Raw genomic sequence first — 17,065 nt, forward strand, 5'->3', positions numbered from 1 at the left:
CGGCCCCTCCTACCTCAGCCGGCCTTGGGCGAGGCTGAAGGACCTAAAAATCCTAGGGAGGCAGGGGTGAGGCCTCCCACTTCTGTCTCCATCCCATAGGAGCTGTGAGAGAGGGGCCTGAGGAGCCGCACAAGGGCCCGGGACTCTGCCCTGAGTGCCCAAACCCACCCTCCTCTCCTGCTGATGAATAAAAGTCTACTTTTTTCTTCCCTGACTGCTCGGTAACTAGCAGGGCTTCCTGCCCCGTCCTGGGGTCATCCGTGCTTTCTACCCCCAGACCCCCCACCCTTCCCCGCACCAAACAACTGGGTGAAGAGGGCCTTGCTGGCGTTCACGCAGATCAGATCGTCTTTATTAGCGGTCTGGAAAGCACCTCCCAGGGTCCCCTGACCCCAGACTGGAGGAAGCCTTGAGAGGTCTGTAGCACCAGGGACATGCCAGGGCCCGAGGGCAAGATGTGCAGCCTAAAGGGGAAGGGACGGGTGCCCCCTCACCTGCCCCCGGGATTGCTCAGCACTGGGAAGGTGGGGGAGTAGCAGCCACCTCCCTCCCCCCACCCCCAGAGACTAGTATGGATTTGGGCGAATAAATAAAATAAGATTCCTCAGGCTGGCCTCCCGGAGAGAGGAGCAGTGGAGGCAGGTAACCCCAAGCAAGGCCTGCGTGGGGGGAGGTTGGTTAGGGTGTCCCCTCCCTCCCGGATGGTGGGGAACTGAGTGGAGTCTGCAGCAGGGGTTCTGGCTGGGATGGCCTTGGCAGCAGGGCCTCCCCCACATTCTCTGAGTCCTGGTCTCCTTGAGTCAGTTTCCCCGCGGCCCTCTAGCCCTCGGTGGATGGGAAGTGATGGCCCCTTCCTCTGTCCTTCGCTTCCCCAGGGCCCCAGGTTTGGTGATGGGAGAAGGGGTGCGCAGGAAGGGTTAGCTACCTTCGGCTCAGGCACTGCTGGGAGATGAGGGTCCCCTCCCTGCCTGTCACTGGTCCCTGTCCCTCGGCCCCTGAGGGGAGATGTCCTACCCCTTTGCTGTCCACCTGTCAGTCCCGGGGCTGTCCGGGCAAGAGACTCCTGGCTCCCACCCTCTGCCCGGCAGCCCCAAAGCCCCGTCCCCAAGGTAGGGGGTGGGATGGGGCAGTGGAGCGCCCCACCCCTGGGCCCCACCCTCAGTCCTGGGTCTGACAAGGAGAGGGCGGTCGGGAGCCCCGGGGCCGGAAGAGGCGGCAGGCCCCGCGGCAGATGAGGAAGAACCAGTAGAGCTGGGGGGCCAGGAGCAGCGCGGCGCCCAGGTTGATGTGGGCCGGGATGGCGAGGGGCACGGCGAGCAGCGGCAGGCCGGCGTGCCGCCCGTAGGCCCAGTACAGGTAGGGGAAGAGCAGCACCCGGCAGCACAGGAAGCTGATCAGCATCAGGGCGCCGTTCACCTTGTGCAGCAGAGTGTGCTGCTGCTTGTACTGCGGGGCGGGCGGGCAGGTGGGCGGGGCGGTCAGAGAGCGGGCGGGGCCCCGACTCCGCCCCCTTCCCCTCCTCCGCCCCCTCCCCGGACCCCGCCTCCCCTGACCCTAGCCTGCAGTCCCTCCCAGACCTGGCCCCTTGAAGAATCCCTGGAGCTCCCTGAAAGTGCCCTCCCCTGAGGCTCACACACCCGCAGGCCCCTCTCACCTGGATGAGGATCTTGCCAAGGCAGACGAAGGGGGTGCTGACCTCAGCCATCAGCAAGCAGCCTAGGAAGAAATCTCCCTTGCCCTGACGCCACACCTGCGGAGGAGAGGGAGGAACTAGCCTGGCCTCACCCTGGACTCCTTCCCTTCTCTTCTCTGGGGCCACTTTTAGAGATGCTCAACTTGGAAAGTCTGAACACCTGTGTTCACCTTATTCACGGGAACTCCCGTATCCCACCAACCATCCTGTTACAGACCTGTTACAGACAAGGGAACTGAGGCCAAGAGACCTGCAACAACGATTCCCAGGCCCCATGGTTGGGCATATCCAGCCCGGGCCAGGGGATTCCAGACCCTCTCAGTGCTTGGGGCTAGCCTGGTGCTCAGGAAACCCTCTCCATCCTGGGACTGTCCTGCTGCTGGGGAACCTGGCCACAGGGTTCCCTGGGCTCCTATAGCGCTGGTGTGAGCAGGACAGGGAGCCCTGGCTCTCAGCACCCCGACTCACCACCGACAGCGGGAAGCACACAAGCACCATGACGGCGTGGTGGAGAACCATGAGGAACTCCTTGTGCAGGTAGCCGCGCGCCACAGCCCAAGTGCTGCCCGGGGCTCTGGGCCCCCCTTCATCCCCTCCATGCCCCTTGACCTGGTGCTTGTGCCAGTGACAGAGGAACATGGCGTAGATGTCATAGATGAAGTAGGGCACGGCGAATTGCGTGTAGGCAGAGGAAAGCCAGTGTCTGTTGGGCAGAGAGAGGGGAGGGGAGATCAGAGAGGAAAGGAGATGGACAGAGCATTGACCAGGTGCCTGGGTCATCCCTGGACATGCCACTGGAGTCAGATCACAAGTGATATTCACACTTGTGGAAGTGTGAGTGGACTCTCGAGATCCGTGGTGTAACCCAGGGGTAGAGGGCAAGAAACTGGCCCAAGGTCAGATGGTCACAACACTGGTAGGTAGGAGTGCTGGGAATCAAATCCAGACTGTCTGACCTCAGAACACACCCATTTTTCATATTCATTCATTCATTCATTCATTCATTCATATTCTCTCTCTCTACAATATGGAGAGAGGGGAGATAGGGAGAAGACACCAAAGGACAGCCATAGACCACAAGGCAGTGACAGAATGCGAAAGCAAGCTCAGGCAAGATCTGAGAGACAGCTGAGGTTAGGACAAATGACAGCAGAAGAGGCAAAAGCAATGGAGACGGATTGTACTGGCGATATCCATTGACACGCAGGCACTGATCTAATACCCAAAACCTTTTACATGCCTAAACATTCACTCCACCACAGAAACCCTATACAAAGTGGGGTTGGTTACCACCCCCATTTTACAGATGAGGAAGCTGAGAGACTAGGTAACTTGGCCAAGGAATAACCAACCATGGGAAGTCTGGCTCCACTGTCCCTAGAAGATTCGAGACAGGTATCACAGAGAAGCCTCACTGGGGACTTGGTGGTACTGTCAATGCTGCCTGTTCTGCCTGAATATGGCCCAACCTCTTGTTGTTGTTGTTGTTTTCAGGTACAGCCAAGCATTATGAAGAAAATGCTGAGCAAAAGGAGCCAAGAAGAGAGAAAGTTCTGTGTACTTTGAGAGTAAACAAAAATGAAAAGTGCATGAATATGCAACATTGCATTTTTCTTCTTGACTCAGCACAATGAGCACTTTCTCTTAAATGCTATAGCCGCATGGCAGGTCTGAGGTGGGAGTGCGAGGTCAGGGAACTGGCCCAGCTAGGTGGCGGGATGAAAGCAAAGTCAGCCGGAGTAATGCAGAGAAGGAGCTGAGACCACATAGGAGGAGCTGCCCAAGGGAGAAGAGGAATGAGGGTCTTGGGGGTGGGAGGCCAGCGAAGGATCGGGTGAGAGGGAGACAGAATGCAAACCCTGGGAAGACCAGCCAGCAAGGGGACAGGTAGCCCACTCCAGGAGAGATGATTTGGGGCAAAGAGAATCTGGGACCCATGTTGGAGCATGGAGAAAGGCAAAAGGGAAAGGGAGCAGCAGTCCAGGTTAGACAAGCAGGGCAGGAAAGCAGGGAGAGCCCTGGTGGAAAGGGGTTCGAATGGCCCAGGGGGAGTTGGAGCAGGAGTGGCTGGGAAAGCTAGCCCCAGGGGCCAGTGTGGCTTGCGGGGGGGGGGGGGGGGGGAGGCGGGGGGGGGGGGCGGGAGGGAGCAGTCCTGGTTTAACCTGAAGAGTTAAACCCATCCCCACACTCTCAGCAGCTAGGTGTTCAGGAGTAGGAACAGCTGTTGTCCCTGGATTAACCCTGATCTTCCCCACCCACCTGAGGATTACAGGGGAAGGGACAAGAACAGACCCGGGGAGGGGGGTAGGAAATATGAGTGGAAAGGTGACCTCTGTGTGAGAAGGCTCCTCTTAGGTCCAGGGGTGGAGGAGAAGGGCAGAAGGGAAGAGGAAGCCAAGTGTTCCAGTGGAATCTGAAGAAAGAGTTAAGTGCCCACTGTGCAAGGGGCAAACTGCTTTGGGCTCATTCAGCTCAATGCCGCCTCAGGGCAGCCCTTCCAAGAAGGGATTGTACCTCACTCCTCAGAGAAGGGAACTCATCTGTGGAGAAAGAGGGGCGCCGCCAGGTCAGGGTCCTCCAGACTGTGCTCCTACCACCCGACAGTCACCAGAAAAGGGGGTCAGGACCAGAAGTTAAGTGCGGGGTGTCTGTCTGCAGCACCCCGCCGGGCAATACTGCAGCAGCCCATGGGTTACCTGGAGCTGGCCTGTCAGCACCACGGACAGGGCCCCTCTCCTTCCACCTCCCGCCCCAACTCTCCGGCCTGGGCTTTTCTGGCAAGCACCCCGCACTGCAGCAGCAGCCAGTGCCAAATTCTGGCCTCTTCACCCTTCCCCTCCCCCCACCCCCCCACGGCCCAACCGTTAGTGGCCTTGTCTCTGTCATCTCGCTCCTCTGTCTCCCTCTTGTGCACGGAGCTGGGACTGGACACCTGGGTTCTGGGAGGGGCACAGGGGTGAGCCTGGCATGGGAGGGAGCCCCCCCGCGTTGGGGTGCTGGTTAGAAAAGGGGTCTGAGGGATGTAAGGGGGGGAGGAAAAGGCACAGAGGACTATGATATGAGAAGCCAGGAAGCCTAGGAGCCGCTCTGACAATCCTTTCTGATCCCCTCTCCTTTTCCCCCTGGCTCTGACCTTTAAGGACAGGACATGGATAAATTTATCCCTGGGTGTTGAGTTGCAGCTAATGCAGTTAACTTGCTCAGTCCCAAGTGAAGGGCTTGGGGACCACTGAAGGAGTCCCCCAGAAGACCTGGGGTCCTCGGGAGTTACACGCACACACGGGCTGCGGGAACCTGGGCAAAGTTGGTCTCGCGGCACTTACTGGTCATCAATGACATGCTTGCAGGAGGTGGAGACGATGTAGCCAGCGGTGGAGGCCATGACCGCTTGGACAGAGGACACTAGCCTGGGGAGAAAGAGGGAGCAGAGGTAGAGGAAGGAGACGCAGCCCTTGGTTTCTCTTGTCTTTACTCTCCAGTTCTTGTGTCTCGGGCCACTGTCTGCCCATCTCTGCCTGAGGCCGGCTTGCCCGGGGCTCGCCCCCCACCTCAGGCTCCGGGACCTGTCCTGCTGCTACTCAGTACACCCCGCTCCTCCTTCCCTTGGTCATTCGTGGACACCGGGTGGTCGTCCTCTCAGGAAGACACCAGGGAGGTCATCTTGAGATGAGACAATGCTGTTAACAAGGTGTTTTCCTTGGTTGGGTCAGGACAGGGACAGCACTGGATGGCGAGGAGATGCCCCAGGGCTGTTCTAGCAGCGCTTGGCCATCCGGTCACCATGACACCCCTTGGTGACCCCAAATTCCCCCAGCCACTTTCCCGCTCACTCTTTCACTGTCCCCATGCTTCCCTCCCCGACTCTGGCCCTCATTCCAGCTTGTACAGAGTTCTACTGTACACTCCTCTGTCCCTTGTACCCCCAAACATGTGCCCTGACTAATACACAGCTCTCTGCCCCTTGCCTTATTCCCTAATATCTTATAGGAATGTTTTAGTCACATGCTGGTCCTGTTTTGGAGGGTGGGAGGGTGAATGGGGGAGAGGAAAGAAAAGCAGTCTGGATACTAGTAGACCAGATGGCTGGGCTTGAACGAGGTCTCCTGGGACAGTGAGTAAGGCAATGAGGGGGGCAGGAAGCTTGGAGGTAAATCCCACCAACCACTTCAGGAACCCCCAGTCCCTAATGGGCCAAGGGTCCAGGAAAGGACTGGGGTACCTTCCACCCCTATAACGCCTGAGAAGGGGAGAGGAGCCGAGGGGAAGGGATGCAGTTTACCTGGCTGAGACAATGACCGCGTCAGCCTCCTCCCAGCGCAGCTGGGGCAGCCGCTGGAGCGTGTTCTTGGAGAGGAGGAAGAGTCCGGGGAATACCACCCCCCCAGCCACCATTGGGGTCAGCATGGTGGCTCAGGCCACGGGCAGGGAGGCTGGCGGCCGTGAGGGGGACAGGGAGGCCAAGCTGAAGGGAGTTAGAGGTGGAGAAGGGACACCAAGCCAGGGAGGGAGAGAGAAAAAGAAAAAGGGGCACAAAGGGGACAGGGCGGGGACGGGATGGGGCAGGCGAGTCAGACCAGAGGAAGGGAGAAAGGGAGTTAAATGAGACTGGGGAAATGGGGAGAGACTGGGTAGCGGGAGGATCCGGGAAAGGGAGCGGGAGGAAGCTGGCTAGAGGGCTGGAAGCGAGGCAGGAGGAGAGGACTTGATAAGAGGACAGACAGGGAGAGGGTACCGGAGGAGGAAGAAGATGTGGGTGGGGGAGGGGAGGGAGAGAAGAGGCAGGTGGGGAGGGGGGGCTTACGTGGAGAGGCTGGGAGGACCCGAGAAGGCGGGGTGGGACTGTGGTGCCAGCCCTGGGAGGGAAGGAGAGAGGGAGGGAGGGAGGAAGGAGGGAGGGAGACAAGAGGAGCGAGCGGCCGGGCAAGTGGTCAGCGGTCAGCACTGCTCTCCCGCCTCTCACTGTCTCCACGGTCCCCGCCGCCCGGCCCGGAGGCTGTACGGGGCATTATAGAGAGTTCCTGCCCAGCCCCCTGCCCCCTCGATGGGGAGGGGGAGGGGGAGGGGGAGCCACCAGCTTGGGGAGGGCGGGGGAGGGGTGGGGAATGATGGCACCGACCAGACACCAAGAAACCGGACCTGCAGCAGCGTCTCCCCATGCAGCTCTGAGCCACAGCAGCGGCTGCGACAGAGATGGGGGGGAGCAGAGAAAGAGGGAGGGGGAGGCCCTTAAAGAGACAGCAGCTGCGGCACAGGGGGCTGCTGGGGACATGGGCCAAGGGAGGGTTGGTTCTCCTGTTGGGGAGGAAGGTGTCCCTGGGATCCCTGGCCAGCTGGGAGGGGGCTTGGAGCCCCCAGATGGGGGCTGGACCCTGTTTCCCACCAGCACATTTCACATGCCTGCCATTTCTTCCTCCACCAGTGCCTCCCAACGCTTGCCCCTCAGTGGTCCGCTGGGGTCCCAGGTCAGGGGCGCTGCTCCAGCAGAGAGAAAAAGGGTTCCTTGGAGGAGGGAGTGAGACAAAGTGGTGCAGCTTGCTGTCTCTGAAGGATGAGTTTAAGGACTGGAGGAGAATAAAAACACCTCAACACAGCCTCCTTCAGGCTCAGAGACCCCTCACATCTTTACTGCAATGGGAAGGGGGAAAACGGGAAGGTACGGGTGAGGTGCCCCTAGGTCCCATCTTGGCTGCAAGCCTGTCCTGTGATCTTGTCTAACATTTGCAAAGCACCTCTCCCGCTTTAACAGGCCAAGGAGTGGTCTTGAAGCCTTCGGTGGCCCTCCCCAAGGCCACATAGTTAGGAGAGGCAGGAGCCCTCCCATGCTGGGTATCTGAGTGGCTGCGGGGTTTGAAGAGGGTGAGGAAAACTTGCCTCTCTGAAAACCCACCTGGAATGGGAGGATGTTCCTGCCCCTGTCCCTCAGGCTGCCTGGCCTTTCCTGGCCTCCCCTAAGCACTGGTCACATTCTTTTCCTTCAGGTTTATTACCTTCCAGTCTCCCCTTCTGGGCAGGAGGGGGGGTGGGGCTTCAAAGAACAGTAGTTTCCAGGGACTTGCTGGTTCAAATCTCTCATTCAACCGTGAGGAAAGTGAGGCACAGTGACTTAGCCAGGGTCATGCTGGATGTCCGTCCAAGGCCCTGCTGGAACCCCACTGGGGCTCTGAGCTGCTGCTTGGAATTTGGCCTTCCTGTCATGAACCCCACTGTCCTCCTGACTTCTGCATGATGTGGGGCCTGTATCTAAAACGTACTTTGGTTTCCAGGCCTATCCTATGGTACATTTCAATAAGCAACCCTGCGGGGGTGCCTGGGTGGCTCAGTAGGTTAAAGCCTCTGCCTGCCCCTCAGGTCATGATCCCAGGGTCCTAACATTGAGCCTGCATCAGGCTCTCTGCTCAGCAGGGAGCCTGCTTCCCTCTCTCTCTCTCTGCCTGCCTCTCTGCCTACTTGTGATCTCCGTCAAATAAATAAATAAAATCCTTAAAAAATAAAAAAAAAGCAACCCCGCAATTTGTCTTTGCCTGTCCAAAGACCTTTCCCTTTGCTCCCCAAAAAGAGGTGCAAAAGGCTGGATTTGCAATTTTGTGCTGCCCTCTAGTGGCACGCAGAAGGAACAGACCCTAAGAGGTCTCTAGCCTTTGGCGGAAGAAGTTAGGGACAACTTAGGGATAATAGTGGCCCTAGCTTCTTGACCTCAGGGCTTCCCCTAAGAGCGGGGGTGGGGGGGAAGGACCCAACTTCTTCTTTTCTAAAAAAGATTTATTTTTTTATTTATTTGACAGAGATCACAAGTAGGCAGACAGGCAGGCAGAGAGGAGGAACCAAGCTCCCTGCTGAGTAGAGAGCCCAATGTGGTGCTTGATCCCAGGACCCTGGGATCATGACCCGAGCTGAAGGCAGAGGCCTTAACCCACTGAGCCACCCAGGCGCCACAGGACCCAACTTCTTAAGTGTTTACTATGTGCTGGGCAAGAGGCAAGGTAGTTTATGTTCATTCTTAATTTAATTTTCCCAGATGGTAATACCTGTTTTATAGACAAGAAACGGGCTCAGAGATTTAAGGGAGGGGGGAAAAAAAGATTTAAAAAAACTTGCCCAAGACAACACAGCTATGAGAACTGGCAAAACTGGATAGCTCCAAAGAACAAAGTTGAGTTTGGGGGGAGGATGGGAGATCGTAGGGCTCCTTGTCTACTTGATTCAGGACTACAAACCTGGTCAAGTCATGGCTTCTCTTTGGATGACATGAATTACAGCAGACAGAGACACTTTCCTGTCTTCCAGGAATCCACCTAGGCACCCACGTAAACTCTGCCTTCTGCCTGCTCCCCCTCCCGCAGGTTTCCATAATAGCTCATGTATATATTAAGCTATGGCGAACAGGTCAAAAATTGGCAGCAGAAGGGCCCAATCCAGTCCACAAACATGCTTTGTTTAGCCGTATGGTGCTGCCAGGATAGTATTTTCTTAAATTCAACTTATTTGTCAGTGTTTGAAAATTAGGAGATCTCACATCAAAGCTCAACTTCTTTTAAGAAAGAATCAAGTCATGGGGCACCTGGGTGGCTCAGTGGGTTAAAGCCTCTGCCTTTCGCTCAGGTCATGATCCCAGGGTCCTGGGATCGAGCCCCGCATCGGGCTCTCTGCTTGGCAGGGAGCCTGCTTCCTCCTCTCTCTCTCTCTCTCTCTGCCTGTCTCTCTCCCTACTTGTGATCTCTATCTGTCAAATAAATAAAATCTTAAAAAAAAAAAAGAAAGAAAGAATCAGGTCAGACAACATGGAGCCCCCATTCTAGTTCCGTAATATTTGGTTGGAGTCGACCAGCTGCTGCCCCATGGATGGGCTAAGTGTGGAGTCCTCAAGCTCACCAGGCATCCCCACAGAGCCTACAGCCTTGTTCCTGCTTCTGCTCTCACCACTAACTCTTCCTGAGAGCAGGAGCCCAGCTCCACCAGCCCTGGCCCAGGAAGGTTGCCCTCACCCTGCCCTCTTACTTGGACGCCACTGAAACAGCCTCCGCTCTCTTCATCCGCAGGTTGGAGTGGCTCTGCAGGCCCCAGCAGAGGACAGTGAAGCTCAGTGGGAAGAAAATGCAGCCCAGCACAAAGAACAGGGCCATGTCTGTCTGGGGTAGAGAAGGTGAGAAAAGATGAGCATGAGAACACACAGTGTCCCTCAGACCCGAAGACTCCCTTCACCCTGATTACTCAACGCCCCATGGGATCTATCCATCTGTAAGCCATCAGGCATTGCTCTCCCCTAATCTCTTTGGGATCTTTTTTTTTTCTTTTAAAGATTTTATTTATTTATTTGAGAGGGAGAGAGGAAGCATGACCAGGTAGGGGGGAAAGCAGAAGGAGAGGGAGAAGCAGACTCCCCATTGAGTCAGAAGCCCAAGGTGGGGCTCAATCCCAAGATCCCAGGACTGGGAAATCATGATCTCAACTCAAGGCAGATGGTTAACTGACTGAGCCATCCATGCACTCCTCTTTGGGACCTTTATTTCACTTTAAATATCCCTCATCCAGGACAGTTGGACATCCTGATTTCTTTTTTTAAACAACCGATTCCGACAATTTCATTTCCCCCCTGTAATCCCTGGAGCTGGTCTACACTTCCCAATCCATCTCACACCTTAAAATTTCTTCTCTTCATCCTTCAACCCTAAAGATGTGTGCCTGCTCCTTCTTAGGAACTCCACCCTACCCCATCCTCTGACGTCCCCCAAGCTCTTCCCTTCACTTTTCCCTTCTCCTGGGTTCTCACCTCGAGAGGCAAAGTGGAGGCTACAGAGGGAGGCTGGTGATTCTCCCCAGCATCCAGAACTCAGAAAAAGGAAAGAAGGTGTTCAAATTATAAAGATACTTGAAATTTTAAAATAATGCTTCTTAAAAAAGAAAAACCAAGGCATTATCCCATTAACAAAGGGAAGAAAAAAAAACAAGAAACAACACAACCCCTGAAAACATACATATTTACATATATGTTATTTTTGTCTGGAAGAGCCTCCCCTCCCATCCACTGCAGGGAGGGGAGGGGTGGAGAAGGCCCAGGGGTAATGCAGGGAGTTGGGGCCCGCCATCCTGCATCTCTTAGGCAGCTTTGAGGGGACCTTCTTTCAGGACACAAGGAAGGTGTCAAACTGCAAGGGCACGAGGCTGAGGCAGCTGGGCGGAGGCAGTTGAAGGGGGCGGGAACACCTTGCTCCCATTCATTGGTGGGCGGGTGGACGGTTTAGAACAGGCTCTCCTCCCATTGGCCAACCTCTTGAAACATGTGCCCTATCAAATGCTTCCTGGCAGAACGGCCTCTTCTGGCGGGGGTGGGCCTTGCGGGGCTTTCTAACGCAGAACTGACCAATTAGAATTCGTCGCTGGCTCGATGGACAGCTTCGTTTCAGGCAGAGCTGAAAAAGGAGTGAGGAAAGGGGCGGGGCGGGGGGGGGGAGGGATACGAACACCCTAGGACTCGTGGCTTTAAAAGGCAGTACAGTATAGGATAATAGTTAAGATGGCAGTTTCTAGGGTGGGACCATCTGGGCTTCAAAAGCAGACTGCGGATAATAAAAGAAACTGACTGTATGCCTCCATTTGGATCAAGTTCAAAATGGGCAGAAAATCTTTGGTGGAAAATCAGACTAGCACTTAACTTGGTGGGGAGCTACTGACTGAGAGGAGACCCCAGCGAGCCTTCTGAAGTGTTGGGAATGCCCTTATTTTGATCACGAGTGTACACATAGGTAAGCGTGCCCAAGGCGTACCCTTAGAATGCGTGCATTTGATTTAAATGAAGCTGGAATTAATTTTTAAAATGCTAAATAAATTTAGGCTCTTCTATTCCCAGAATGATGGTGGGCCAATCTCTGTGGACCTCAATTCTTCATCTGTGAAGCTGGTATAAAATGAAACCAGGTCATTAAATGATACTTACAGAACATTTACTATGGGCCAGACACTGATCTGAGTGCTTACAAATAACTCATTTCCCCATTAGCAGAGGAACAGCTTTGCGGGTTGTGTATTATTGTGCCTATTTTAAAGAGATGGGAAAACAGGCACAGAGAGATTTCATACCTTGTCCAAGGTTACACAGGAAGAGAATGAGGATTTTTAAAATCCTCTTTTCTGACTGCATTGTTCTCTATAATTTTTAAACTCTTTTAAAGATACTTTTTAAAAAAGATTTTATTTCTTTGACAGAGAGAGATCACAAGTAGACAGAGAGGCAGGCAGAGAGAGAGGGGGAATCAGGCTCCCTGCTGAGCAGAAAGCCCCATGAGGGGCTCGATCCCAGAACCCCGATCCCATGACCGGAGCCAAAGGCAGAGGCTTTAACCCACTGAGTCACCTAGGTGCCCCTGTTTTTGTTTTTTGTTTTTAAGATTTTATTTATTTATTTGAGAGAGAAAGAGAGCACAAGCAGGGGGGAGGGGCAGACAGAAGGGAGCAGAGGGAGAGGGAGAAGCCGACTCCCCACTGAGCAGGGAGCTTGACCCCAGGATCCTGCCACAAGATAAGATTGTTAAAGATGAAGCCTTTAATGGCCTAATTAAACATTCTCCCAACCATCTTCTCCTCACCATCTGATGAGGACCCCTTGCCCTGACTGCATAACCCATCGTAGATAACAACTCAAGTTGGAAAAATTTGGTTTAGAGCAGTGTTTCTCCACCTTTTTCCCGCCAGTGTTCTCCCCTACGCAGCCTTTTTGAGACATTTTGTTTCCTAATCACCACTCATCATGAAATTTTGGTAACACAGATAAACTGCATATCTGTGCTTAGTATACTAAAAAGAGGTTTTTTTGGTTTGGTTTGGTTTGGTTTTTTTTGCCACCGAGAATCTATTTGTGTCCCCATGGGGGCGATATTAGCCCTGTGAAGATCCATTAGAGACACCATACCCACTCAGATTCTGAGCCGGAACACCTGAACACACCATCTCAACCTCCAATAAAACACTGTTGGTCCCATTTCACAGACGCACGCGGCGAGACGTTGCATTAATTATCGAGGACTGAAATGGCTGGTAAATGCATTAGGAATCCAGAGACCTACGGAGATCCTAGCTAAGCCACTTAATTATCTTCTTCAAAATTGCACTTTGTCACACGGAACATGGTGGGATTGGTCCAAAGAGGTCTTCTCTAAACCTCAGGGTTTGGTTTGTCCATTTGTTTTTGCCCTATATGACCGGATAATAGCAAACGTCTGTACAGTGCACACTAGCCCTATACAGAAACTAGCTAATGGGGCCGTCACAATAGCCTGAGGAGGAGATACTAAAGATTATATAACCTAAATATTATTACTTTCCGTTTACAGAGAGAAAATCGAGGCACAGAGAGGTTGCGTGATTTGCTCAAGGTCACACAGGCAGTTAAGTGGCATAGCTAGGATTTGAACCTAGTAGTCTGATTGGCAGAGTACCCACTCCTAACCACGCCCTTGAAAAGGAAACTCTTTATCACTACCGAAAATAGAATACCAGCATCACTTGCGTAAATAGAAAGTAACAAAAAAAATTAATACAATGGAAAAAAAAGTGTTCTAACCTTCTAGCTAGATACTTTCACCTGCTAGGAATTCTAAGCTGGAGGCCTGCACTGTGTTTGTTAAAGACAAGACAGGGCAAGATAAGCACGGATAGAGAGGTGTTAAAGGGCTTCTGGCAGCAAAATGAGACATGCTCCTGGAATAATCAGAAGTGTTGAAGAGGAATTGGAAAGAGGATAGCTTGCGCGCGCACATGCGCGCGGCACGCTGTCCTGCAGATGGGTGTGGAGTGTAAAATAAACCCCAGATCGGACGCGTTCCACGCACCGTGATCCCTCGTCAGGGCGTTCTAGGGGTACCTGAACTCCCCGGAGGAGGAGGGGAGGCCGCGCCGCCCGTTCTGGCCTGCGGAGCAGTTGGGAGGGGGGAGCAGCCCTTGGGACCGCGCCCAAGGAGAGGGGCCCTGTGGGTGGCCCTCCCCCGGATGCCCGTCCAGGGACTCGCTGTTTTCCGCCCCAGCCTGGCTCGCCAGAGGCGTCTCTCACCCCCGCCGTCCTAATACACCTGTCACACAATTCACGGCAGGGGGCGGGGAGGGGGGCTGCAGTTTACCGGTTCCTGCTACTCCAGGCTCCTATGTCCAAATGCTGTCTTGGGCATCCTCTCCGCCTGGGTGCTCAGAGCCTTGGCCCTGGGAGGCGGGCGTGCAGGTGTATCACCGAAGGCCGTGAATAAGTAAACAATAAGCAGCCAGAAGTGGCCTGTTTCCCACATGATACCCAGGGAAGGGTCCAATTCCCCCTACCCGCGCTCTGGGGAGAGTCGCACCCAGTGTGCCAGAGCATTTATTATTTAGTACCTTTATTGTACCTGTGGCAGGCTAGGCACTGTTCTAAGCGAGTCCAGTCCCACCCTTTACCTGTGCAGTAGAAAAAGCGGAGGGGCCCCATAGGTGAGTGGAATGAGAAAAGGAAGAGTCTGGCGAGGCCCTTTTGTCTCCCATAGACCGGCTGTGTGATCTTGGTCAAGTGTCAGAACCTCTCTGAGCCTCAATTGCATACACACCAAGTTCTGTTGCCGGGGTCAAATCCTAGCTTTGCATGAGAACTCATGCAAGTGATTTATGGCTTCTTAAAATAAGGATAGGGACAGGAGCAGTCTCCTCTCTCCCTCGGGCTGCTAGGATGAGTGAATGAGATGTGTGTAAAGCACAGTTCCTATGTGGGCCCTTGTAAATCTGTGATACGCATTTCAAGTTGTTCTGGTTCTTTTTTTTTTTCATGAGCCCTTGTTCTATGCTGGGGACTCCACGTACCTTTCCTCCGATCATCACGAGCCCTTCTGGATCTTAGGTGATCCCTGCTTTCCGGATGAGCGAGACTCAGGCTCGGTGAGATCAGCTGACTTGCCCAGGGTCACATGGATACACAGTGGCACAATTAGAATCCATTGCCTGTCCTAAAATTCTTTTTCAACCGGGTCAGGATTCTTTTCCATCCATAAAATGGGAGTAATGAGGGGCACCTGGGTGGTTCTGTCTCTTAAGTGTCTGCCTTCGGCTCTAGTCATGATGGAGCCCTGGGATGGAGCCCTGCATTAGGCTCCCTGCTCAGTAGGGAGTCTCCTTCTTCCTCTCCCTCTGCCTCTCCCCCACCCCGTGCTCCTACTCTCTCTCTCTCAAATAAATAAATAAAACCTTTTAAAAATTAAAATAAAATTAAAGTAAGATGGAAATAATGGTTCATGCCACTCAGGTCTGCTGTTAGGATTAAGTAAGAAAAGGGAGAAGGGCTTGATTGATGCTTACTCTGGCTCTGGTCACCCTGACTTCTTATTCCCTGGGAGTGACTACCTGAGCACAGGCCTTTCATTTTCCTGAAAGGATGCTGATAACCTCCTCTTAGTCCCTGGCAGGCAATATCTGCTGATGTCCACAGGATGGGTGGAAAGTCTAAGATCAAAATCCGAGCAGCCAGGTTCCGATCCCATGCCTGCGGGCAGGCCTGGCCGGGTGTCTCTTACCTCCTGGGTGTTGGGCGGGTCTCAGATCTCCCGCCCGCCCCATAAGGACTGAGAGCCCGTCATCTTTTTCTCTCCATCCTGGGGGCTGTGCAAAACGCCACGTAGTCCTATCTGACATCTCTAGCTTTAACCGGTGGGAGAGGGAGACCTTGTGGTTGTGCGGCCATCATGAAGTCAGTTTCTCCCTGCCTCCAGCAAATGGTGTGATGTGGGCAGAAGTGGCCTTGGCAAAGTGGGTGTGTACGTCACTCGTCCTATTGGTTTGTCTCGCCCAGAGGAGACCCGGCGTGCTGTCCACCATCCTACATAATGTATGAGCCGTGGTAGGAACAGAGTACCATCAGCAGCGAGTCTGACCACTGCAGGCCGTGGACGTGTCCAGAGGCCTTGCCAAGGCTGACGTCTCTTTGTTGGCAGGAACAGCACAGAGGGAGGGAGTCTGTGTCACCTGAGGCCTTTCCTGGGGCTGGGGTGGGAACTGGCCTGGTCTTGGGCCTCAGGATTCTGCAAAGAATACAGGGCAGGCAAGACGGCCCCAAGAAGCCAGTCTGGCTCTAGAGGCAACAGCGGTGACAGTGGGGACAGCTAGCCTCCGGTCTCCTGGCCGGAAGCTCCCTCTGAGTGGGCTGGGGGTGGCGGCGCCATGGTGGGTGGGACTCTGCTAGTGTGGCAAGGAGAGAAGGGAGATTTGGCACAAACCCTGGCAATTTCTGGGGTTGCCTCGTGGTGCCAGAAATCCCCAGGGAGAGCAGCAGAGACGAGGTACGTAGGGGTGGAGGCCATGGACAAAGGTGGGTATATGGTGTTAACTGCTGATGTGGGAAACAAAGGCGGAAGAAAAATTATTAAATTTCCTATAGCCTGTCGACAAGTCCTTGAAACTGGCAGAGTGACATTCCTCTCGGGACTCAACTGCCTCGAGGGCAAAAGGCAATCCCAGCCCACCCCCCACCTCCCGGGATCCTGTAAGCCTACTTTAACATTCAAAAATTCTTCGGGAAACTTCCTTTATCTCTGAGTCCCCCAAGATGCATGTTGGCAATCATCCTCCAAGCATATCGCCCATGGGTATACAGCTGAAGGGTCTCCTGCCTAAGGTTTTATTAGACGGCATAAATGACCTTTTCCCAACAACAGCTGGCTCCCTCAAGGTCCTGGAAACCTTGCTTCCAAAATTCCTTAGAGACTTAAGCTATCTCAGACCCCCTCCCAACTTCAAAGTATACAATGGGCCACTCCTCATCACCCCAGTGTAGCTCTTTCTGCCCATAGGTCCTGTCCCCTGCTTGAATAAAATCACTTTTTTGCACTAAAGACGCCTCAAGAATTCTTTCTTGGCCATAGGCTTGGAACTCTAACGTTTTTTTCCTACATCACTGTTTTCAGGGGACATGCCCACAGGCAGGAATTGTAGATGAAGCCTGAGTCCTCTGTGTGCTTACGTGAGCATGCAGAGTGCAATCATGTATGTGTAGATCCCAAAAGGGCAGGAATGCAAGTGGGGAGTCCAGGTGGCTTGTGAGCCAGGGGAGGACTAGGGCATCTCGGGAATAACCCTTCCTTGGTGGATGGCACCAGATTTGATTCATTCATGGAATCAGTTGAGTACTTGCTGGAGGCCCCCAAGATCCTACCAACCGCCAGGGCTTGGGATATGGGAATGAATCGGATCCAGGCGCTTGCCATCCAACCGTCCGTCTAACGGGGAGCCAGGCACCAAAGGGGAGAATTCAAAAACCTTGTCATCAGGGCTGGAATAAGCTTGTATATAAATTAGGTGCCCAAAGCAGCCGCTTCCACCTGTGGTTGGCAGTAGGTGGGGAGTCCTCCCTGAAACAAAATCCCACAGAGGCTT

At 54.0% G+C, this 17,065-nt stretch overlaps 1 protein-coding gene across 1 annotated transcript; it reads right to left on the minus strand.

Annotated features, from left to right (window-relative positions):
* Positions 1 to 325: 325 nt before the first annotated feature.
* TLCD3B (TLC domain containing 3B) lies at positions 326 to 6,768 on the minus strand. Its single transcript, XM_045993654.1, has 5 exons — positions 5,973 to 6,768; positions 5,017 to 5,100; positions 2,162 to 2,396; positions 1,655 to 1,750; positions 326 to 1,446 (listed from the first exon to the last, which is right to left on the minus strand). The coding sequence occupies exons 1-5, from the start codon at positions 6,095 to 6,097 to the stop codon at positions 1,159 to 1,161; spliced, it is 828 nt and encodes a 275-aa protein (XP_045849610.1). The 5' UTR covers positions 6,098 to 6,768; the 3' UTR covers positions 326 to 1,158.
* Positions 6,769 to 17,065: the final 10,297 nt, after the last annotated feature.

This window comes from Meles meles, chromosome 21, assembly GCF_922984935.1.
Source record: "Meles meles chromosome 21, mMelMel3.1 paternal haplotype, whole genome shotgun sequence".
NCBI lineage: Eukaryota > Metazoa > Chordata > Mammalia > Carnivora > Mustelidae > Meles > Meles meles.

Coding starts and splice junctions, on each gene's coding strand:
- TLCD3B (XM_045993654.1), bottom strand. CDS start 6,097: ATGCTGACCCCAATGGTGGCTGGGGGGGTGGTATTCCCCGGACTCTTC. Junction 5,101..5,972: donor GCGGTCATTGTCTCAGCCAG/GTAAACTGCATC, acceptor CTTTCTCCCCAG/GCTAGTGTCCTCTGTCCAAG. Junction 1,447..1,654: donor TTGGCAAGATCCTCATCCAG/GTGAGAGGGGCC, acceptor CCCGCCCCGCAG/TACAAGCAGCAGCACACTCT.